We start from the raw sequence: 25,260 nt of genomic DNA on the forward strand, positions 1-25,260 counted from the left end.
GAATCTACGACAAGTATGTCTAATCTTGCTTTTACAAAAAATGATAACAATACTGCCCCCAAGCCTCAGCACATACCTAAAGGAAGAACAAAAATAAATAATACGAATGTTTCTAATGAGACAACAACTATTGAACATAATTACTCATTTCCTAGTAGAAGATGAAAGTAACATATCAGTTGAAGCCACGCCTTTTCCAATTTAGGAAATAATAATTCTCATGAGTAGGCTGACCCTATTTCCTCGAGGGAAATACGGGACATTGGGATTCCAAATACGGGACACCGCCAATTATCGCCAAAAATGATGCCAAAACCAAAGTTGCCAGATATTGTTGAAATTACGGAAAAATCACAATGGTGGGAAATGAACCATTACTGCAAATTGAAGTGGATTAAAATGAATTCCACGAAGAAAACATTCACCAAAGACGAATGTGGGAGATTAATATTCTCTTTTATAGTTGTAATTATCCTAAAATAATTTATTAGTTGAAAAATGATGTCAATCTTTGACTTCAATAAAGAATAAAAATTCAAGTAGGCTTCGTGTAAAATGCGGGAAAAACCGGGACACTTTTGCCAAAAAGTCGGGATGACCAAAAAAACAGAAAATACCGGGACTGTCCCGGGAAATACGAAACGTATGGTCACCCTACTCATGAGGGATTGCTTCAAACGTATATTAATGGCAAAGACAAATCAGGAAAAGTATACTATCATTTACTACATCTACTTTTTTGATACTATCATGAATGCTTCCATGAAATTACTCACAAATAACATTAATGGCTAATAATCACATCTATAATGTTAAATATTTAAAAATGATTGCCTGAAATGCCAGAAGCATAACAAATGATTTGCATGAAATTAGAGAAGTACTCGAAAATGAAAATATTGACTTGGCACTTGTTGGCGAAACATTCTCAAAACCTTGTCATCAAGCCAAAGTTGCAAATTTTGATTGTATACGTAGGAACAGAAGATTTGACCATGGAGGCAGAGTTGCCATATACATTAAACAGCATATTAATTATGATGTTATTGAACTACCAGACTCCAGAAGTGGTGAGGCACTGGCCATTGAAATTAACAGAAATAATAATTCTAAAATTTGAATAGGTGTTATTTACAAACCCCCTGATAACAATTTTGATAAATTATTGGACTTTTTCTTTGATTGCTCGTGTCCTGCAGTACTCTCTGGTGACATGAATGCAAAATCACCATTATGGAACTCCACTAGAAGAAATCAAGCTGGCAGATACTTGGAGCAATACTGCAGACTCAATAACATAACATATGGTAATGAAAGACCAACATATTATCCTGATAATACAAATTTCTTGCCTGATGTTCTAGATATTGCAATAGCAAAAAAATCTTCAAATTCCCATCTCTGTTGAAGCTATTTCTGTCTTCACTTCTGATCATGATCCTATCTGTATAGAAATTAATTTTGAAGTTCCTGTAAGCAATAAAAGTAAAAAGATCACCAATTGGCCCCTCTTCAAGCCAAAATTATCTGAATTTAATCCACATAATGAAGCTAGTAATTACGCCATTGATATTGAAGAAGATATTGATTCTATCACTTCAATAATAAAAGATACAATAGAGAATTCATCAAAAACCAAGACATCCAATAATCCTCTTGCGTTACCAAAATACTTGAAAGAGTTAATAAGGAAGAAAAAAATAAAGCAAGAAGGAAATGGCAAAGAACTCAGGATCCTGCTCACAACAGAAGGTATATTAATTTAAGAAGAATCTCTAGAACAGAAATTAGAGAATTTACAGGTCAAAGATTCATTAACTTCATCGGTTAGATGATGGTCGGTGAAGATGGTTGGTTCATTCTTCAAGATTTATAATTCCTGCAAACCTAAAGCAAATAGGATGCCTTCAATCCATGGTCCAAATGGATTGGTTTATACAGATATTGACAAAGCAGAGGTTTTTGCTAGCGTTTGAGCTTCAGTTCTCGCCGAATACTAATACCTCAAATATTAGAGTTGAACATGTCAGGCGTACAATCAATAGATACTTCAATAATCCACCTATGAATAACATTGAAACACTTTATCCCACGGATACTGATGAATTAAAAGCTATCATCAAACACTTAAAAACAAAAAAGGCTGCTGGACATGATTTAATTACCAATAAAGCACTTAAGTATCTTCCAGAAAATTTCATTTCATATTTTGTCAAAATTTTTAACAAGCTTATGGAACAGATATTTTCCTAGGAATTGGAAACATGCAATTGTTAAAGTTATACCTAAGCCCAGACAAGACTTACATTTTCCTAATAACTGGAGACCGATATCTCTTCTAAGTATATTAGGAAAATTATTTGAAAGAATCATTGTTACAATAATTGATAAATATGTGACAGATAATTCTATTTTGGGTCCTGAGCAACATGGTTTCAGAAAAGAACATTCGACATCTACTCAACTGCTAAGAGTTATTGAAACCCTTCAACTGGCTCGGATCCACAAAGATACAGCGGCCGTTGCATTCTTAGATTTAAAGAAAAGCTTTGATAAGGTTTGACGTAAGGGCCTTATCTACAAATTAATTCGTACAAATTTTCCTTTTGCCATAATTAAATTTGTACGTCATTATCTTCACTCTAGAGCATTTTCAGTTAAAATAACAATAGTGTTTCTTCCACAAAAATAATCAGATCATCAATTGCACAAGGAAGTGTTCTTCGGCCTCAATTGCATAATTTGCACATGATGGATTTTCCTATTGCTCCAGTAGGTATAACAGCATTATATGCTGATGATGCTATGATTATTTCTACCAACAGAAAACCTGAAAAGCTCTTAGTAATTTACAAGAGTTACTCTACTCAGTTGAAGAATGGTGCGAAAATATAGTGGACTAAATGCTAATAAAACAGTATTTATGAGGATAACATCCAAATTAATACTTCCAACACCTGCTTATGTTGAAATTGATGGCAACTTAATCACGCCATCTACGCATAATCATTATCTTGGCATAACCCTTTATAAAACGCTTAGTTTCAAAAAACATTGTAATGAAGTCATCGTCAAGGCAGATATTGCCAAACAAATGATTAAAAGACTGTACTACAAGATCTGCTGTGACTGTCAAAAACAGAATACATTTATATAAAATGGCAATAAGACCCATTTTTACATATGCAGCCCCGATATGGTTATATTCGGGGAATTTAGTGCATCTCGAAAGATATCAGAATAAGCCTTTACGACATTTACTTAATGCAAGTTGGTTTGTATGTAACAAACATATAAAGAAAAGATACGAAGATGCCTACAATACATAAATTCACTCAAAAGTTGTCCAAGAATCTCTTCAAGAAATTGGACAACTCGGAATTTGAACCTCTTAGAAATATCTCGGCATATCCAGAGGACCAGTTCTTAAGGCTCAAGAGACCTAAGAACTATCTAAAGATGGAAAGACCTCAACTGACAGGACTTTGATTTTGACTCATTCGATGGCAAGATGTATAAAATCAAGTAAAAATCTTATTTCTTCCTGGTAAGTAGTGCAAATAAGTAAGTTTCTTGCTCTTTATAACTTTAAAAGATTTTCTGTGTTATTGTATATTCTCTTTTGCATTGTATAACGTATGTAATATTGTGTATTCCTTCTAGCAATGTATATAATATTGTGTATTCTTTCTAGCATTACATGTAATATTGCGTATTCTTTCTAGCATTGTATGAAATATTGTGTATTTCAATATATAATGTATTGATATGTTTTAGTAGTTAACCGCTATTGGCCCTGATGAGATTCCTTTAAAAAAAAAAGTGTGTACTTTGGCTTTCTTTTCGGTTTTCACTGCTATACTTCAAAAAATGGATGTTTTTGTAAATATGCATATGGACTAATATTTTAGTATTTATCACGATATTATTCATTTAGTAGTAACGCTGTCACTGTCAAATTGTCATGATTATCCAATTACAAATGAACTTCCCTACTCATTATTATTAAGATTTCATGGAAACAACCTCCTCTATATGAGGCTATTGAAATTCTATGGAATTTCACACCAACTGTCTACCGACCACGTGCACGACTGTCCCGGATTGGCAGGGACACCACCCAGGAGGCAATGCCCCCCCCCCCGTATCTCTGCCCATGATTACCTACAACCATTCAATCTATTTCCGCCTCTACTAAGGAGCTCACGCAGCTTATCACGCTGGCAGATGAAATCAACAAAGTTGGCTTAGATCCGCAAGAGATTTTGCCTCTCATAATGGACATGCAAAAACAAGTTTCCATATTTACAGAGCAGGTCGATCATCTAAATTTTCGACGCTCACGATCGACGTTGATTTTGTAGGTGCTCCGATGTGTCGCAACAGCCACGTCAAAATTTTGCATCGGAACGACTGACATTGTTATTATCATGCCTGTTTCGGAAATTTAACTCGCAAATGCAGAGTTCCACGAAGTCAGGAAACGAGTGGCAACTGGCAGTCAGCGGGTGGTAGCTTACCTCTTTCCTTACACGTTTACGACAGGACCACAAAAATCGTTGATATTTGATTGATACTACTGGCAGTGACGTATCATGCATTCTGGTAGGTTGTAACTCGCGAAATCACAATCCACTTGAACCGTACGCCGCAAATCAATCCAGAATCAAAACTTATGGTACAGAACGTATCCGTTCCCATAATTGGTGCTGATTTTCTTCGACATTTCGTGCTCTTGGTCGATCTCCAAAAGAAACGGCTGGTTGACTCTATCACCAACCTCAGCAATTCCGGCATACCTCAAGCTTGTTCCCATTCTACTGTTCGTGTGATTGACGACGACTCTCGCTACCATACAATTTTGAAGGAGTTTCCAGAGTTAACTAATCCATCTGAAACGTTTCACTCTCTCAAACACAACACCGTTCATTATATTCGGACCACTGGCCCGCCTAGAAGGTTTAATTCACAGGTGCTTTACACAAACGAATTCGAGTACATGGTAGAACAGGACATTTGCAGGCCTTCCAAAAGCTCTTGGGCCCATTACACATCGTGACGAAAGCTAATAACCGCGGAGTTCTTGGTTCCGAGTACCGAGCAGCCCACGGATCCACTAATATTTGCTGCAAAACTAGCGAACAACATTCATAATATTGTGCCCTCTCCTACTGCTAACCACAATAAACTGAAGGTCTTCATCCATCTCCAGCACTACAGACATCGACTCACTGTGTTTGCACGCAAAGATTCCGCTCCAGTGCACCTATGATAGCCCGTTTCAAATCATGCAGTGGACGCCCAAATACTTTGTGCTACGGATGAAAGGTAACCATGAAATGGTGTCTATAGACCAACTAAAGCCAGCATTTTTGCTGCAGGTAGATGTGCTACCAGAAAACTCTCAGCCAGTGACAACGACCACCGAACCTAACCTACCACTGGTAGTGAGAGAAAAGTCTGATTCCCCCTAATCGCAACTGAAGTCACTGGTGGGGGAGGACTGTGTGGGGTCTGCCGTCAAGTAAAAACCCAACAGATGGCAGCACAAATGCTGGCAGAAGGAAAAAATCTTTGTGAGGACACTGTATCTGTCGACACCACTAATCTACGAACGTTAATAGTAGTTTGTTTTCGACCGTTGAGTTCGCCATGCGCATTTGTCATACTTTGTAAATATGTTTAATAAATAACAATATTTATTCCTGTAAAAAACCATCGAGAAGAAATATAAGTATGGGGCAAAAGCCCATTCACTCGCTCTTCCGAACAGGTGCTCAGAGTGTACCACGTGACTTATATATGCAAAGCTGCCATGTTTGGCGGTTATCTTATGCGCTTCGTAATTTGGCGAGTTCATAATCGCACGCTTTGTCCGCGGAGCTTTTTGCCGTGGTATGCAGAGTATCTTCAGAAAATGGATGAAAACTATGAAAGACGATTAATTCTAGAATTAATGAAAAAATAATTTCAGAATTAATTGAAAAATATTTTGGATTTAATGAAAATTCTAGGACAAATTCATGAAAATTCAGAATGTCTGAAAGAAATAATTTTAAGTTTACTGGTTTTTAAAATAATTTTTCAGAAGTTAAAATCCTATCCTAAATTTACAATAATATTTTTTTTTTTTTTTTTTTTTTGTTACATAGGAGATTTCCCCCAATCACAATGTTAAATTATTTTAAGTGGATGCTGTTAATTAGTTTGTATTGGTTAAAAGTTGAATGGAAAGTTAATGTAACTTAATCTTTGTAAAGGTTTTAATTTAAGTAAACTTTGAATACTTATTGTAGGGTTTTCCCCCAACGGGAAGGAGCGTGATGAGATTAGAAAGCGTGGGTGGGGGGAGAAAGGCCCTCGACGGGAAGAGGAAAGAAGCTTGGTGCGTTTTCAGTTAGTTAGAGAGTGGCTCCTGTGGACTCAGGAGATAATTTCAAAGGCTCGCTGTAAGCGAGGAGGACGTGTTAATAGTATAATGTTTATTGTGAAAAAGTATGATTAAACCAAATATTATATATAAAAGTGACAGAGAGTGCTTATGATTGTGGCAATCATTCATTGAAAACGAACCCTACATAGTGGTGTCAGAAGTGGGATCAGTAGAACTATACTGAATTGAAACTGACTATTTTGTGCGAAGGTGATCGCAGGAATTAATCATCGTTAAGCGATTGACAAAATAGAAGGATCAGGACTGATCACTTGGCGTAGCTAATCACACATTGGGTGGTCACCAGTGTCTCAAGACATCGGAATATTTATGTGAAAGCTCGACCATCGGCAGAAACGAACGAGCATCAAGACTTTCGCCTATACTGAGGTGAGCGGTCACATTTTTTTTTGTTTGTTAGGCGAAACCGAACTATTTTCGTACAGTAATTTCATTAGATACTGATTTAAGAAAAGAAAAAATACTAAAAATGGCCATTTTAGCCAGAGGACGAAAAGCGGACCTGCTGATTTTAGCAGATGAGTTACGGGTGGAAGTCCCCAAAGACGCAAAGGTTGTGGATTTGAAAGAGCTAATTGTGAAAAGCCCTCATTATGAACCTGAATTTGTGAAAGAATTACTAAATAGTATTATTGACGAAAGAACAGAGTGAGAAGCAAGAAACCACGAATTAGAGGTAGAGAGAGAGAGTAAAACATAATGAAAGACGTGGAACACGTGGCAACAATGATTTTATTGGGTATTTGAATTTAATGAAAGGTGTAATGCCAGAGGTGACAGAAAACATAGAGGATTGGCCTTTTTTCTTTCATCAAGCAGAAAATATGTTTAAGTTGTATGAGGTCCCGGAGGAATACCATGGGAAAATTATACTGTGTACTTTGAAGGGGAAGGCTGGATGCATAAGCATGAGACAGGCAGAACCCGATTTCGATGATTACAACAGAATCAAAGAGATGATTTTGAAGGAATTTCAAATCACTCCCATTGAACATAAAAAGAATCTAGATACGATGAAAAGGAAAGCAGAAGAAGCGTGTAGTCAATATGTGGTCAGGGTGGAAACAGCTGTAGATTTATACCTCAAGTCGAGGGAAGTTAACACGTTTGAGGATCTGAAACAATTGGTGATCATTGATAAAATAAAAGAAAGCCTGTCCCCAAACACCAGAACCTATATACAGTTGAAAGAAACAGACAGTTGGTTAGATGTAGTCAAACTCGCGAAAGAAGTAGATAATTACACGAGTGCAACAAATAATAGCGGTTCGCATTCAGGAAATGAGACAAATTTTTCTGACATAGGATATTATGATAACCAACGGAATAGATATTTTTGTGAGCGAAACCATGGAAAGAAATATTCTGATCGGAAGCCACTTCGAAAGGAAGGTTGTTTCATTTGTTTGTCAAGATTCCATGTAAAAAGGAACTGTCCTGAAAATAAGAACAGAGTCAACATGAGTAATAAAAGAACGGGTAATTTGGATACGAGAGTCAACCAGATAGAAACAGAAAATGTACCACAAGATCCAGAAGCGTTTTCAGTAAAAGGAATCGGTATCAGTGACGATATCAGACAAAATTCGGGATATATCCAATCTATCACCGCATTGAAGAGAATGAAAGTTAGCATTGAGGGAAAATTTGTGAATGCATTGATTGATTCAGGTTGCCAAATTTCTGTCTTAAGAGAAGATTTGGTCCCCCACAAGACAGAGTCTAAAGCAAAGACATATTTGAAGCCTGCATTCGGAAAGCCTATTTTGGCAGGTTTGAGACACATCAATCTGGCCATTCCCAGAACGGACAAAACAAGTGTAGTCCACCACAGAGCTATTTTGTGCGCTATTACGCCCCACATAAGTGAAATGTGGCCATATTGCATCCACAAATTATCAGCTTACTCAAAGGGGAAGTGAAGGCCCAAAAGTTTGCAGCTGTGAACAAGAAGGATATAACGGACAACGAAATGCAGGCAAAGCAACAGGGTGGGAGAGATGAAGGAGTAGATGAGAGAGAAAAACAGAACACACTGTCACCCCACAAGAAGAATTTCGAAGAATTCAAAACATTAGTGACCCACTGGTTGCCGAATGGGAGTCAGCAGCGAAGGGTGAGCAAGGAAACAGCGGACTTTGCTCTTCCACAAAGAGAAAATGGGGGTTGGTTTTACCAAAAGAAAAAAAAAGTTTTTTTGTGAAGGGCCCATAAAACTTCTTTTGAGGGACATGTACAAGAGTTCTAAGAAGCAAATGACAAAGTCTGGTACTCATTTTATTGGGAGGGGATTGTCAAGGATACGAAGGAATTTTGTATGTGCATGTGAAGCGTGCCAGTTGAGAGGAAAGAATGAAGTCTCAGGCAGAGCTCCAATTACTACGTTAGTAGGGGCAGAACAAAAACTCATACTGTGCCCGACCATCATCACAGCACCTGGAAGCGGACATGGTAGGGACAGATAATGTAAGCGCAGACGTGATATCGCTTTTACGAACGGAATGAACTGATAATGAACATTAATGTTTACTTGCGTTTTATTGCAAATTATGTAAATATTTATTGCTATCAGTATCGTGTTATTTGATCATATCCTAGTTTCTATTACCCATATCAATGTATGTAACCAGTTTGTCTTGTAAAATATGTTATGCATATTTCACACTTAGGAAGGGGGTAATGCAAGGTTTTCCCCTATCGGGAAAGAGCATGATGAGATTAGAAAGCGTGGGTGGGGGGAGAAAAGCCCTCGACGGGAAGAGGAAAGAAGCTTGGTGCGTTTTCAGTTATTTAGAGAGTGGCTCCTGTGGACTCAGGAGGTAATTTCAAAGGCTCGCTTTAAGCGAGGAGGACGTGTTAATAGTATAATGTTTATTGTGAAAAAGTATGATTAAACGAAATATATAAAAGTGGCAGAGAGTGCTTATGATTGTGGCAATCATTCATTGAAAACGAACCTTACACTTATGAAACATAAAACCTCAAGAGTGATATAATAAAGCAAACACAGTGAAGAACACTTTATTAGATATTGTGTGCGTGTGGCACCAACTTTTATTTCACAAATATAATCATCCATTCAAAATTCAACTCCAAGTCAAATTAACATCAAATTGTTTATTCAATAGTTTTGATGATATATGATGCAAATAACGGATGTATAAACACGATGTAAATAAGATGCAAATAAACATTATGTATAAACACGATGTAAATAAGATGCAAATAAACATTATGTATAAACACGATGTAAATAAGATGCAAATAAACATTATGTATAAACACGATGTAAATAAGATGCAAATAAACATTATGTATAAACACGATGTAAATAAGATGCAAATAAACATTATGTATAAACACGATGTAAATAAGATGCAAATAAACATTATGTATAAACACGATGTAAATAAGATGCAAATAAACATTATGTATAAACACGATGTAAATAAGATGCAAATAAACATTATGTATAAACACGATGTAAATAAGATGCAAATAAACATTATGTATAAACACGATGTAAATAAGATGCAAATAAACATTATGTATAAACACGATGTAAATAAGATGCAAATAAACATTATGTATAAACACCTTGCTGCAAATAAACATGAGGTACAATCTCCCCCCCGTATTCGCTGGGGTTACGTTCCTGAGGTGACCGCGAAGAATATGGAAATCCGTGAATAACTGAAACCATAGGGGTTTTTTTTGTATATCTCGTTTATTGAACATCAGGAGAAGAGCAGGGTGACGCAAGGGTAGAAAGGATACGTAAAAGAGGGTGGAGATGCTTTCTTGAAAGAACACTGTGATTTCTGTTTGCCGTTTCTTCTTCATATCATCAAGTATGTTGGAGTATGTTTTGATAAGACTTCCTCTACTAATTTTCTACATGTGAAGCACATACCATAGAAGGATCTATGTCATGAAAATAATCTATTGCTGATTTAAACTTGCGAAGCCCTTCCGCTATGTTACATATGTTGAACTGGTCTTTACTTCTTTATCTTGATCATCTTCATCTGGTACAGTTTCAGGAGCAGTCACTCAGCTCCATTACTTCCTCTTGGGTTAATGTCTCTAAATTGCTATTAATTTTTAGCTGTTCATTTTCTTTATCCATATCATTGAATTTTTCTCCCCTCACCTGTTTCGCTAACGTGACAATGTCTTTTATAATTTCCTTGGAAATTTTTCTAGCTGCCTCCTGGTCGGCAGAGGCTTGATCGTAAGTGATTTTTTACATTGCGTTATCTAAATCGATTCTTAAACCTATGAAATCAACCTTTTACTTGCATAAAGTTCTGATGAAATAGACGTTTCACCAGCTCTTTCCTTTATAGAAGAGTAAAAAAATTTTCGCCTTTTAATTTATAATATTTCAATCAATTGGAATACCTTTTCTGTGGCAGTCTTGACCCACAAAAAACAGCATTTTCTCTATGAGAAACACATGGGTCCCATAGGTACTGCAAAGTTTTCGCTGCTATAGGTGTAGCTACAGCTGATTGAATTTCAGATAGAATTCACAGTAGATTTGTTGATTTCATAATGGTGGGCAAATACAGCAATTGATTTACTTTCTCCACAAGCAACTCAAATTTTGTAAACAAAACACGTGAATGACGATTGTTAGTGTTGACAACAAACTTTTTTCAATGAAGGAAAAAAAACAGTGAATACAAAAGGGGGGGGTGTCAACTGTATAAACACTATGCTGGGAATACGATGCATAAACACGATGGGAATAAATATGATGTATGAAACAATGCTGCGATTAAATAAATGCTTGAAATATGGTTCCATTTTTTTTTGGTTGTTGCAAAATTACAGCTGGTGCCATCAATAGTCATAGAGACTACTTCCACACCAGTCTCTTGAACAGATTTCAAACATTCATTCATCAGGTTGGCCATCTGATACCACTTTTGCATTGCCAATGGGTGTGATAAACATTTTTTGAATATCTTCCTCATGAACTTGTAAGCCTTGCTTGAATAAAACTAATGTTAAGGCAAAGGCTCCAAACTCCTGTGGATACTTTTCCATTTTTGAGCTTTCGTAAGTTCTGCTGCTGGACCAGGCAATGAAAACTATAAGGAAGGTGAAAACGGCTATCAGAAAAAACAAGTACCTAATAAAGGAGCAGTTTATTTTCAATAACAAGCGGGGATGTGTGTTTATTTTCAGGAATTGGGGGGTCATTCAAGTATTACGTAAGCAGCGATTTTCAGCCATTTTTGACCTCCCCTTGTCAGCAACACTGACTTTCTCCTCCCCCCCCCCCCAGCAAAATTTCATCAGCAGCATAGAATATTTCATATCTTCAAAAAGGGGTGGTTGATGACGTAAGCAACCTTCAAACCCCCTTCCCCCTTGTCATCGAAAGTCAGCAAATCTGAAACTACCTCCCCCCCTCGATGCTGACGTAATACTTGAATGACCCCTTGGTTCTGAACATTTTTATATGGCACTGAACTAGCATTTTGCTATGTGTATTCAATCAAATAGCAAAATGCCACAAGTCAATTTTCCCAAAAAATTGATTTGATCGCATTCTGGAGTCTCGCTCATCAAAATTTTGTCTATCTTTCGGTTTATGAGGAACCAATGAAGGCAAATTGCAGTAAGTCAAAAAGCCACAGTATCACATTTTTACGAAATATTGTTTACAAATTTCATGAAATTTTGAAAAAGTGACATTTTGCCATCAGAGCACAGAAATGAGAATATTGAAAAAAAATTTAACGTGGACATACATAAAATATACATGATAAACAAAAAAATTAATTGCACATATACCTTGAATACTTGTATAAATTTCTATAGTGATTTCAGCAATTTTTAATTCTCTCTCTTTTCATTCATATTTGCAGTCTTGCACGAATAATTACCATGTTTTACAAAGTCGTTAAAAATAATATTCAGGAAAAAAAATTTAACGTACGAACATTTGAGATATGGATTTCTTTCCATTTCATTAGGCGAATAATTTTTTTTTGTTTCAAATCTAAAACTTTACTACTTTGGCATTTTCAAGAAAAGTCTATATTTAATCAAGATGTATTCTGGCATTTGTGCATTACTCACAACTGAGCTAAAAAAAACTACTGACATGACCATACATGCAACAAGAGATTTGCAAGCACTGTTGACCAAGTTGATTGTCATTGGTTAGTTTATTTACAAAACTAGAGAAGGGAAGTAGGAAATAAAAACAAAATGTCTTAAATATATGCTGTACCTAAATTCTTCACTCTAATAATGAATTTAATTCATTTCAAACCAAAAACTTCGGCTTAAAGAAACGTGCAACTGAAACAGATATTTGAGTCATCAGAGTTCAACTGATAGAAAATTGACTGTAGGTCTATATAGAATAACCTCATTAAAAATGCAACCATACCTCTAACATATTAGAAGCAGCATCAGAGATTGGAGACTTTTTCTTCATGATTTCCAGCATTTCTTGAAGAGAACTGACTTTTTTTTTCTGCCCAATATTGTAATTTAGCTATTATTAGCTTATCCTGTGGTTAGCTATTTTCAAAGCTTCAGTAGCTTATGGGCAGGGGACTTCATACCATCAGAACCAAAATCTCCAAGGTAGTATTTCTTTTTGTTTTTGGCAACTGCAAAATATGTTAACAGTAAAATTAGTGACAAGCACCAGTTTCACGTCAATCAACATGAAAACATAAAACAAAGTTTCGTGTTAAGAGAAACATGTCCACGAGTTTTCACATCTGCATTTTGAGAGACGTTTCTTATGGCAGACTAGAATCAAATTCATCTATGAAAAAATAGTTTAAGCTGGATCATAACAGAAAACTAAATGTGTTTTGTTACCTGCATTACTAGGCACATTGAATTTTCATCACTTTTCCGCTTCTTTAGTGACTTTCCAACAAGCTTTTTTTAGCCATGAACTTCTCCCGATCAAAACAGTCTTCTTGCTTGGAGCAAATTTTGGAGTAATCAGAGGTCTTCTCTCCAAAGATTGATTTCCCAAAGCTGCCTTTTTCCATGATCTTTAGGAAAACTGAAAAATAAAGAATATTTGTGTCAGTTCAAGGCGGAAAAACGAAACTATTGGAATACAAATCCAAATAACATGTTAAAATTGTTATTATTAACAAATTATGTTTTATGAGCAATATTTTTTTTGTCCCCCAGCTACTACTTTGAAAATTGCTTTACTGTGGGCTCTGAATCTATTTTTTTGTTTATTTATTTATTTAACTTTTTATTTATTTTCACTTACTGTTACTTTTTAAATTTTTGTAAAAGCTGGGGGTGGGGAAATCGCCCTCTCCAAGAAATTATCATTTTAGGTACAAAAAATTAACTTTGATTTTTCAAAAATCAAAATTCATATAATTTTTTCCATTTTTTTTAAACTGCTCAGGTATGTTAAGTAACCAGTAATCATGTGCAAAATTTGGTTAAAAATCGGAAGATCGGTCGAAAATGGGTTGAGGAAAACGCATCCGAGCTGCAGTAGTTGGCGAAAAATTTGGTCGCCAAGAAGAATATCAACATACTTGTGAAACAGTGACAAATAGATCAAAATTTAATTAAATTTTTATTCAAGAGTGCAGAAATATTTATAACCATTTAGTTGTTAAACTGAATTTCAATATTTATCCAAAAATTAGCAAAAATGTGCACCTTATTGAACAAAAAAACGCACGTTTTAATGAATGCACTTCTGCATAGCAAACTTTAATGACTAATATATATTTGAAAAAATTAAAATAAAGAACGATTTTACGTACCTGTGAAACGTTATTCGTCTCCCTTCCACACTCTTCTCATCACAAGCGTAAGTATAGCACATTAGCACCATTATTAACAAAAATAACACGCGAGAGCAGACGATGCTTCCAAGAGTCTAGGGTAAACACCCAAAAAATGGCCGCGGAAGGAGGGAAGATTGTTTATAGGTCACGTGACCTCTACTGTCTGCACCCGAAAAATAGGGTTTCCCTCACTCTACTGTATTTCTCCTCAAAGCGGTAAACACGTTTTTTCGTCCGCAGCTTTGTAATTTGAATTTTTTTAAATCGTTTCTTCCGATTAAACATCTTCACAAAGAAAATATAAAACTTTAAGCTACACTGCTCAAAACAATTAGGGGAGCACATGGTTTTAACAAAATTACGCAAAGATGCATACCGATAAGTAACATAAAATGAATCGTCCATAATTTAAAGCCTAGCAGGAAACGGAAGAAAACTTCATATTCAAATCAAAGTTCATGACGTCAAAAACCAGAAAAAGGAGATAAGGGCAGAAACGTCTGTTTTACTGCCGTAACTGTGAAATTTCGATTGTGCAGTATTTTTTTTTTTTTTGAGACAAGGTGACTTGAGGATGTCTCAACAACGTGATTTACCGGAATCCATGGCATGGCGTGTTATAGGCAGACTGGAATCCGGGCAAACGCAACGTAGTGTCGCGGACGCTGTTGGAGTCGCCCGAAGTGTTGTTGCAAGGCTGTGGAATCGATTCCAAGAAACAGGAAATGTTAGACGTCGACCAGGGTAAGGTCGGCCACGTGCCACTACAGCAACTGATGACCGGTATGTACGGTTAACGGCCCGTCGAAACAGAACAGAGAATGCTACGCAACTGCAAAGACGGTTGCTCTTGGCAAGAGGACGAAGGGTGTCCAGCCAAACAGTACGTAATCGGCTTCATGAGGGAGGGCTCTATGCACGTAGGCCAATGGTCTGCATTCCGTTGACCCCACGCCACCGTGCGGCCCGAAGAAGATGGGCTGCTGAACATCGAGATTGGAGCCAAGTGCTGTTTACAGACGAGTCCCGATTCAGTCTGGAGTGTGACACCCGACGTGTTCTGGTATGGAGGGACAGGGGCACTCGAAATAACCCCGCATTCGTTCGTGAAAGGTCACAATACAGACGAGCTGGTTGGATGGTATGGGGTGGAATCAGCATAGGCGGACGTACGGACCTGCATATCATTCGGAATGGCACTTTGACGGCCCGAGGGTATGCAGACGAGATACTGCGACCTCATGTCATCCCTTACGCTGGAGCCATTGGAGATTCCTTTGTTTTCCAGGATGATAATGCCCGACCGCATAGAGCTCGTCTGGTGGAGAACATGCTTGAAGCTGAAACAATACAGCGTATGGAATGGCCAGCGTGCTCTCCTGACCTGAATGTGGACGACGCATTGCTGCGCGACCAGGGCCGCCTGTTACTGTCCGAGACTTGCAGATTGCACTTCCGGAGGAGTGGAACAGTATTCCCCAAAGTCTGATCCACGAAAGGAAACACTTATAATTTATGAACAGTATGTAGATGTGATTTCTCTATTGCGCATCGAAAGACTGACATGGAATTATATTATTCTCAGGGGCAATGCAGAACCTGCCTTGGGGGGGGGGGAGAGAATGTAACTTTTTCTTAATTTATTTTTAAAAAAAAACCGAATTTTTTTTTTGATCGAGTCTATGAGTGTCGGGGGAGGGGGGTACCCCCCTCGGGAGAATCTCCGGATTTCTGGATGCCAAAAGTTGGCACGTCTGAAACCGGATCCGTGTATTGTCCATTTTCATTAGTTTCCATACCGTTCGCCATGACTAAGTATTCTGGATAATTATCCTTCAGTGTAACATACTAAGTTCACAGTGAGGAAAAGGGGAAAATTAGTATTGGACGTCAACTGGACCAAAAGCCAACAACGTGGCTAGCCAAGCCTCGAAAAATGTACTTATTGAAGTAGGCCTAAATATACTCGACACTACTATTATCAATAAATTACTTAAATATATATTTTTCAAAACCACAAAATATAATATAGAGATAACCCTAAACACAAAAATAACCGAGCAAAGTTAATTTCCAAACCAGCTCCGGCAAAAAACCACTCCTCCTCCCGAGACAAGACTTGATTAGCAGGAGTTCCTCGACAGCAATGGAGTCTATCGTAAACACATAGAAAATGGCCGCGGGAGGGGGGAAGATCGTTTATAAGTCACGTGACTGTCTGTACCTGAAAAATAAGATTTCCCTCACTCTACTTTATTTCTCCTCTAAGTAAAAAACCAGTCTCGCTCCAGCCTCATTGCCCAGAATATTTTTATTTATATATTTTTTCGTTATTGCATGCTTCTTGTTCGAATTGTTTTTTTGATGAGAACCAATGAGTTTCCATAGCATAATTTTTTTACACTCGTTTTGCAGCTACAGATCAGGAACTCTTCCGAAACACCCTCAGCCCGTCATTCTTCCGGAACTCACACGCCGTGATGTTCGTATTCGACGTAACGGACAGCAGCTCCCTGCTGAAACTGGTTTACTGGATAGAAAAGTGCGCGGAACACGGTCTCAATCCGGACACCGCAGCGTGCGTCATCGTCGGCAACAAGTGCGACGACAAGGCGAGGCGTTCGGTCACCTGGGACTACGCCATGACGTTCGCGCACGAGCAAAGGATGCCGGTGTTCGAAACCTCCGCCAAGGAGGACGAGGAGTACAGCAGCATCAATTCGATCTTCGAGGCCATTGCCAACAAACTCGTCAACGGCAAGAGGAACGGCGGGAAGAGTGAAGCGAAGGGCTTCAAGTTGACCGATCAAGTCGTGGCGGTTAAGTCGAGGTCTCGGTGCTGCTTGTTTTAAGAAGAATATGGTCAAAAAACTCGCGCATATTATCGTTAACGAACCAATTCAGCTAAATTAGCGTGACTCAGCGTGTGTGTGTGTATTGTATACAAAACATGTCATTGCTACAAAAATGTGTGTATCATGGCCTTCATGTTACTGAGAAAACGGGGAGGGGGTAGCGTCAAGGTCGTGGGTGCTTTCACTATAATTGGTAGCATACTTCCGAGTAACCCCCAGAATATATTTAGATATAAAAATTTCTCGTATAAAGCTTAGATTGATAACCCACGGTGGGGGGTTTGAAACATTTCCAATGCTCCTGTCTTATCGGCGTAACGGGTCCATGGGAACACGGGTTGAGAACTCGTGTTGTACTGAATTTTATTCTATAGAAAGGACTGTGTGTGGACTTCATTTTACTCACGGGAAGTTGGGGGGGGGGGGGAGAACCCCGGTGTTCTCATTCGTCTTATTGACGTAAAAGGTCTGCGGAACATGAAAATATTAAGAACTCCTGCCTTTAAACATTAATCTGAAAGGGCCTATGGACTTACTGGGGCAGAGAGGAAGGGAATTCTTGGCCTTCATCTTATCAACTTCAAAAGGTAAGTGGAACACAAAAGTGGAAGAACGATATGCTGAATATGATTCTGTAGAAAGGTCTCTGGCTTTCATCTTATTGTGAAAGAATGGCCCTCATACTATTAGCATAAAGGGTCTGTGGAACATGAAAGGTCAAGAATTGATATGCTGAATATGATTCTGTAGGGTCTGCAGCTTTCATCTTATTGTAAAAATAGAATCTCTGGCCCTCATCTTTCTTTTGGTCATTCACAAAATTGCATTCTTTCTGAGTGACTTATGGTCACTCAATGGTTACAGTCTTTCTTGCTCACTTGAGGTTGCCCCCCCCCCCTCTGCTCTCTAAGCAAAATCAGATTTTGCGCACCTTTCTAGTTTTCTTGACTACTCATTTCTCGAAATTGCCGCCCTGGGCTGTAGCCTGCTTTGACTCCCCACCCTCTTCCTGTAAATATGCTTCTGCTCAAGCTAACATTTGAAATAAGATGAACTATTCCTGAGTGACTGGGCCCTGTGAGCCTGACTTGTGTGTGTGTGTGGGGGGGGGGTAGGCATCGGAATGGGCCTCATCGATATTCTCACGCACCTCTTGGCGAAAGATTAAGGGATACCAATCGGGGTTTATATTCAACATTCCAGATCTGAATACTGAATTACTTGATTTTTAAGACTCAATTACATTAGGCGAGTTTACTAGCTACTTACTGCTACAAAAGTCACTCTGTATAATGTTATCTAGTACACTTGTGCCGCTTGCTCTGCTAGTGCGAGTAAAGTTGCAGGGTGGGCTACTTTTGTCGCTACTTGCAGTGGTTTTTGCCAGCCGCTGTGATGGTGGTCATAGTGACGGACTCATGTCGCGAGGACCCAGATTCTAACCTTGCTGTTACCACAGTGGTGGTCGGTTGAAGCTGTTTGTCTATGGTTCCCAACATCGAGTTGCAAATGCGTGCTGCCCCCCTTCCCCCAACCTTGTTAAAAAGTGTCGGCACAGAGAGCAACACTCTTACAGTGGTACAATTATTCAATCATTACACTTCACTCTTAGTTAGAAATATTGATGGCAAATGAGAGCACTACACATAACAAGCATTACACAGAAACCAACTTCACAACACGTGCTTGCACATTCGGTATCATGGGCGGAGATACGTGCGGGGGGGGCATTGACCCCCAGCATCAAAGGTGAAATCGACTGATCTAATGCATATATGTATAGATGAATTGACACATCATCATCGTGCCCCCAGCAATAATGACCGTGCCCCCCTCCAGACTTCCAAGTGTATCTCCGCCTATGTTCGGCGTGTACCAATTCGTTAGAAATCCCGTAGAGCAGCGGTTCTCAACCTTTTTTTTTGACTCGCAGAGCCCTTTTCAGCATAGATCCCTGTTTGACCAACACCACGTATAGAACAAGGCCATCGCACGAAGCTCGGGACGTCACTGAAGAAGGCCATTTCACCTATTGTCATTGGATATAGCAGGTCGACGCATACGATATCTTTACCTTTTTTTCGCAGTGTATCCAATTGCAATACGAGAAATGGCCTTCATTGACGTCACAAGCTTCGCGCGGAGGCCTTGTTCTATAGGTGGTGTTGGTTTGACTCGAGGAGCTTTTTATATATATAATTTTTATGGCGGACCCCATGTAGACCCCTTTTTTTTATTTATAAAATTTACTGAATTATTTTATTTTGCTCGAGTCGCTGCGGTGCCCATGGGAAGTGCACACGGAGTCCTAAGGACCCCGCGTGTGTAATTGAACCTCGCTAGGCCAGTTGAAATCGGTTCTCTCGTCATCTACTTCACTCGCCCAATGTGAGTGAACCTTTAGTGAACGCTTTCTGTTTTCTCTGCTGAAAATGTTTGTAAAGACTTGACATGTACATGATTTTTAACATGAGGTGACCCCCCGGGTAGTTCATGAATTTGGGTGGGGGGGTGTTGGGCCCCCTGCGATCAGGCTCAATGTTGTTTCTTAAATTTGTGGATATATATGTATTGTTTAAGTTACAGGGTTGTATATTGCCCTATTATAATTTTTTTAGCAGATTCGTAAAGCTTTACTGTATACTGAGGCACCGGTGTCTCATCAAGGACAAAAGTCTATTATATATATATTAAACTACTTTTTTCATGAACATGTTACGTTCTTAATTTGTTGTTGTTTTGTATTTGTTCTGGATGATGTCTCTCACAAGTTTTCGAGATGGCAAAGCACGAAGCAATTTCAAAGACACCATGGATTTGTTTTCCAAAACAGCCGTTTAGGTACGAATCGCTAAACAAAGAGTGGCAGAGATCTTGTATTGTGAAAACTCTACAGAACTCCTCATGGTTCTGCTGTAGCGGTGCTTATACAGTCGAATCCTGTTTTAACGAATACTGATATAGCGTAAATCTTGTTTTAACGAACACTTTTAATCACACTAATCCGCCAGATAAGTTTTCATAGGAACAATGCAAAAAACCTGGAATTCCTTTATAACGAAATTTCATTATAGCGAAATGATTTCTGCGGTCTCTCTTGGAGTTCGTTATAACGGGATTCGACTGTATACAGGTGAAGAAAGGTTCGAGAGAGTTCTACCATAATCTCTTGATAACCACGATGTCGCCAACTTATCGGTGCTGTCGTGGAATTCGCCAAGTTCGTCGTCAATTTGGTGGGATTTACAAAGAAATGCGCTAATGATAGCCATAACATTTATACAAATACAAATACAAATACAACGCCACAACAGGCAAATTGCCCAACGAGGTGGCTGACTTAAGAACATCATGGATCCCCTACCTACTACTGCTACACCACACATGCAACCCCCCCCCCCCGCGGAACCCCCCAACGAATCGGTACATGCGGGAATGTGCGTGTACGTGTAGTGCAACCTAACGTAAAGTTTTGTTTCTGTATAATGCTTGTTATGTGTAGTGCTGTCATCTGCCCCCATTACAGGCGAAAAAATTCCATAATTATATAAAATAACAGGTCCTGACTAATTGACTCACTGGCTGATTCATCATCGCCGAGCCGAAACCGCTCTGGTGCCATATTTACGAAATTTGGTCAGTAGTTTTGCTTTGTAATGTAAAAACTCACAGACGAGGGATTTTTCAAAATTATACTGTGGAGGGGGTCAAAAGTTATGTGGGGCAATCAGGGCCGCAACTATGCACTTTTTCAGCCGGGGCAAGGATGCATTTTGGCGCGCCTCCTCGGCGGTAGGGTTGCCGGACTTCAAAAAGCGTTTGGGCCATTTATTTAATTGATAGATACAACTACTGGCAAAAAATCATCATCGATGAGCGTTTCCCCCATGTGTTAACCTACAATATTCGTTGCTACTACACATACTGAATTTTCAAAACTCTTTCTTCACCAGGATTGTTCGTGCAAGAAATTATTCATTTTGCTGACCAATGTGCCCTTTAATAATTTTTTTTTTTACCTGAGAGTACCTATTACTCTGCGCGGAATGACAAAGCAACGTGGTACCATAGCTGTATAGGCTCACACGGGGGCTTCGGGTGCATAGGGGAACCCTCGTTGAAATTGTTACCCCTGCGCCGAACGAAGATAACGTGATTGTTGTGGACAGGAAACAGAAATGTAAGTATTTTGTACAGGAACAAGTAAAATAACTTTTTTTCGATAAGTCAGAGAATGAAAATATTTACTTGTGTGAAATCTATTTAAATTCATTAAAACCACTATGCACGATACATAGTACACCGCTCAAAACAATTAGGGGAGCACATGGTTTTAACAAAATTACGCAAAGATGTATACCGATAAGTAACATAAAATGAATCATCCTGGATGATCCATAATTTAAAGCCTAGCAGGAAACGGAAGAAGAAAACTTCATATGCAAATCAAAGTTCATGACGTCAAAAACCAGAAAAAGGAGATAAGGGCAGAAACGTCTGTTTTACTGCCGTAACTGCGAAATTCGATTGCGCAGTATTTTTTTTTGGAGACAAGGTGACCTGAGGATGTCTCAACAACGTGATTTACCGGAATCCATGGCATGGCGTGTTATAGGCAGACTGGAATCCGGGCAAACGCAACGTAGTGTCGCGGACGCTGTTGGAGTCGCCCGAAGTGTTGTTGCAAGGCTGTGGAATCGATTCCAAGAAACAGGAAATGTTAGACGTCGACCAGGGCAAGGTCGGCCACGCGCCACTACAGCAACTGATGACCGGTATATAAGGTTAACAGCCCGTCGAAACAGAACAGAGAATGCTACGCAGCTGCAAAGACGGTTGCTCTTGGCAACAGGACGAAGGGTGTCCAGCCAAACAGTACGTAATCGGCTTCATGAGGGAGGGCTCTATGCACGTAGGCCAATGGTCTGCATTCCGTTGACCCCACGCCACCGTGCGGCCCGAAGAAGATGGGCTGCTGAACATCGAGATTGGGAGCAACATGATTGGAGCCAAGTGCTGTTTACAGACGAGTCCCGATTCAGTCTGGAGTGTGACACCCGACGTGTTCTGGTATGGAGGGACAGGGGCACTCGAAATAACCCCGCATTCGTTCGTGAAAGGTCACAATACAGACGAGCTGGTTGGATGGTATGGGGTGGAATCAGTATAGGCGGACGTACGGACCTGCATATCATTCGGAATGGCACTTTGACGGCCCGAAGGTATGCAGACGAGATACTGCGACCTCATGTCATCCCTTACGCTGGAGCCATTGGAGATTCCTTTGTTTTCCAGGATGATAATGCCCGACCGCATAGAGCTCGTCTGGTGGAGAACATGCTTGAAGCTGAAACAATACAGCGTATGGAATGGCCAGCGTGCTCTCCTGACCTGAATGTGGACGACGCATTGCTGCGCGACCAGGGCCGCCTGTTACTGTCCGAGACTTGCAGATTGCACTTCCGGAGGAGTGGAACAGTATTCCCCAAAGTCTGATCGATAACCTCATCGCAACCATGGCAAACAGGTCTTTTTTCCGTCTTTTTTCTGTATTGCGCATTGATACGCGTGTACTATCCATTGTATGCCAATACGTGGCTGTCTCGCACGGTTTTCTTCACTTTTTTGCTTGCTCCCCTAATTGTTTTGAGCAGTGTATATATGTATACTAGATAGGGGGCTTTGCCGCTTGTGTGGCGGCCAACCCCCTTCCCCTTCTCTTCACAACATATATTGTTTATTTCGTCCCACTTCATCAGAGAGCTATGAAAAGTGACATGTGAAAGCACCAGCATAGTGACGAATTTTACAATAATAAAGGAAAAAAGCAAATGTAATTAATCAAGTACCCCCAGAAAACTTGGGGGTCCCCAGACTGGAGCCCTGTTGGACCACGAAAAATTTTTACTTGTATTCATTTTACCAACATATAAATTCCAGGGCTCCCAATCAAGAACCCGGGACCTAATTCGCAGAATTTTAGAATGCAATTCATCCAGGGTCCCAAAATGAAACTTGTCAACTTCCACATGTGGCCGCGACCTGGAAGCTTGTCGGACATCCCCTCTGTGAGGGCCACGAAAAATTTTCGTTTGTATTCATTTCACCAGGGCCCCAATCAATTACCCTTGATCACAATACGCAGATTTTTAGTGGGGCCCCAAACTGGATTTATCTCGGGCTTCGCTGTAACAAATTTCACAATGTTAATGAAGGAAAATTTCAGATGAGCATTAATGAAAGAGATAATAATAAAATTAATGAAAGAGATAATAAAATTAATGAAAGAGATAATAATAGAATTAATGAAAGAGATAATAAAATTAATGAAAGAGATAATAAAATTAATGAGAGATAATAATAGAATTAATGAAAGAGATAATAAAATTAATGAAAGAGATAATAATAGAATGAAAGAGATAATAATAGAATTAATGAAAGAGATAATAATAAAATTAATGAAAGATAATTCCAAAATTAATGAGAGATAATTTCAGAATCAATGAAAGAAATAACTCCAGCCTTAATAAAAGAAATAATTTCAGCATTAATGAAAGAAATAATTTCAGCATTAATGAAAGAAACAAATCCAGAATTTATTAAAGCAATTACTCCAGAAGTAATGAAAGAAATAATAATTAATAAAGGAAATAATTTCATACTTAATGAAAAAAATTTAAGAAATAATGAAGGAAAATTTCAGAATTGATGAAAGAGAAATTATATCACATTAATGAAAAATAATTTAATCTTTTTTTTTTTTTTTTACCGTTAGATGAGTTCTCTTATTACATGAGTTAGATGATCTTTTTTTTAATCTTTAAAATCCAATATTTAGAGACGAACTGTACATTTCCATGTGCAAATTGCCAGGCGGGAACTTTGTTTTCACCAAGTCACGTGATTTCCTTGCATTTGATGTCGCTACCGTCGCGGCGGCTGGATGCTCCCTCCAGTAATATAAGCTCGATACAAGCCTCAGAATCTTTGTCGTCTGCTTCTCTCCAGGTTACCTGTTTTGGACGTCTCCTTGTGTCCTGAAAAAATTACTGAACTGGCAGTGCGAACTTCCAGTTCCGTTAGTGAACTTAGCTTATGCAGGGAACCGAACAAACCGACTTCTTGTCTGTCGTCTGCTCATTAAGAGATTCTTTGTTTTGGACGTCTCCTTATGCTCAAATAAAATAACCGAACTTTTAGTTTGAATTTCCAGTTCAGTTTATGAGCTTTCTTTATAAAGAACTGAGCGGAATAAAGAATATAGTTTTTTTTAATTTAAACTTCATCATCACCACTTGAGACACTTTTAAATTTGAGATTAGATGGCAGCACATTACTGTAAAGTGGAGTGTGGAAAAATTCACATTTCACGATCTTACCTGTCGTCTGCTTGTGTGGAGGTCCTTTGTTTTGTATGTCTCCTTGGGTCTTGAAAAAATTACTGAACTGGAAGTTTAATCTTTCAGGTCAGTTTATAAGCTTTGTTTATAAGGAGCAAAGCTGAATGAATAATTTAGTGTTTTATACCTGAGCTTCGTCATCACCACATAAATATTTTTAAAAATGAGTGTCTTAAAGTATTCTAGAGCATTAAATTAATTTTAATTCCTTGAAAATTGTTAGTGCCATTGTGAATTCGCTGCAAATGCTACAAGGCAAAAAAAAAAAAAAAAAAACTGCTACGGCATAACGTTTCAAGTCACTAGGTATATACGGGACTCATTACTTCCTAGATACAATATCTATAAGACGTACTGGCCTAGCGGGAAGACTGAATGCATTTATCGCACCCACGTCCTGCAGCAGTGTTCGCTAGTCTGGGCTCTTTGTTGGGGCCTTTGTTTGGGCATCTCTCTACGAAAGGGTGCCAAATCCGAGTTTGGAAGGTAAAAAAAAATTGTTGAACTGAGAAACGCCATCGGGGGCACCAAAAATAGATCCTGCACGGGCAAAGATTCCTTTCTCTTTTCTGCCCCTACCCATTTGTACATCAAGGCCACCTTAAGACCATTGTAGACCCGGGGCCACAACTAGAGCTTTGGTCAGCTGTGTCAAGCAAGCATTCTGGCACTCTCCTGTAATGTTGAAGCAGAATTGGAAACAATTCAGAAAAGAAACTATAATCGGTGTTCTTAACTAGGGA

At 38.8% G+C, this 25,260-nt stretch overlaps 1 protein-coding gene and 1 long non-coding RNA gene across 4 annotated transcripts in view; one reads left to right on the forward strand and one right to left on the reverse strand.

Annotated features, from left to right (window-relative positions):
• Positions 1 to 19,817, forward strand: part of LOC149070811 (ras-related protein Rab-33A-like) — a 44,487-nt gene extending 24,670 nt beyond the window's left edge. The window contains exons 1-2 of one of the 3 annotated variants that reach the window (XM_089248487.1): positions 428 to 3,547; positions 16,678 to 19,817. In XM_089248487.1, coding sequence (XP_089104613.1) covers positions 16,743 to 17,114 — 372 coding nt within the window. In that variant the 5' untranslated portion in view covers positions 428 to 3,547; positions 16,678 to 16,742 and the 3' untranslated portion in view covers positions 17,115 to 19,817. Of the gene's footprint in view, positions 1 to 427; positions 3,548 to 7,341; positions 9,489 to 16,677 lie in introns of those variants that run through there. The other 2 variants (XM_089248486.1, XM_089248485.1) reach the window with 2 other exon arrangements.
• LOC149070812 (uncharacterized) lies at positions 9,449 to 14,419 on the reverse strand. The gene is made up of 4 exons (XR_016194967.1): positions 14,239 to 14,419; positions 13,310 to 13,502; positions 12,867 to 13,092; positions 9,449 to 11,553 (listed from the first exon to the last, which is right to left on the reverse strand). It is a non-coding gene; the product is annotated as an uncharacterized LOC149070812 (long non-coding RNA).
• Positions 19,818 to 25,260: the final 5,443 nt, after the last annotated feature.

The sequence above is a fragment of the Pholcus phalangioides genome, unplaced genomic scaffold (genome assembly GCF_987345545.1).
Source record: "Pholcus phalangioides strain wild (caught in Gottingen) unplaced genomic scaffold, Ppha-v1.0 ptg000020l_1, whole genome shotgun sequence".
NCBI classification, from domain to species: Eukaryota; Metazoa; Arthropoda; class Arachnida; order Araneae; family Pholcidae; genus Pholcus; species Pholcus phalangioides.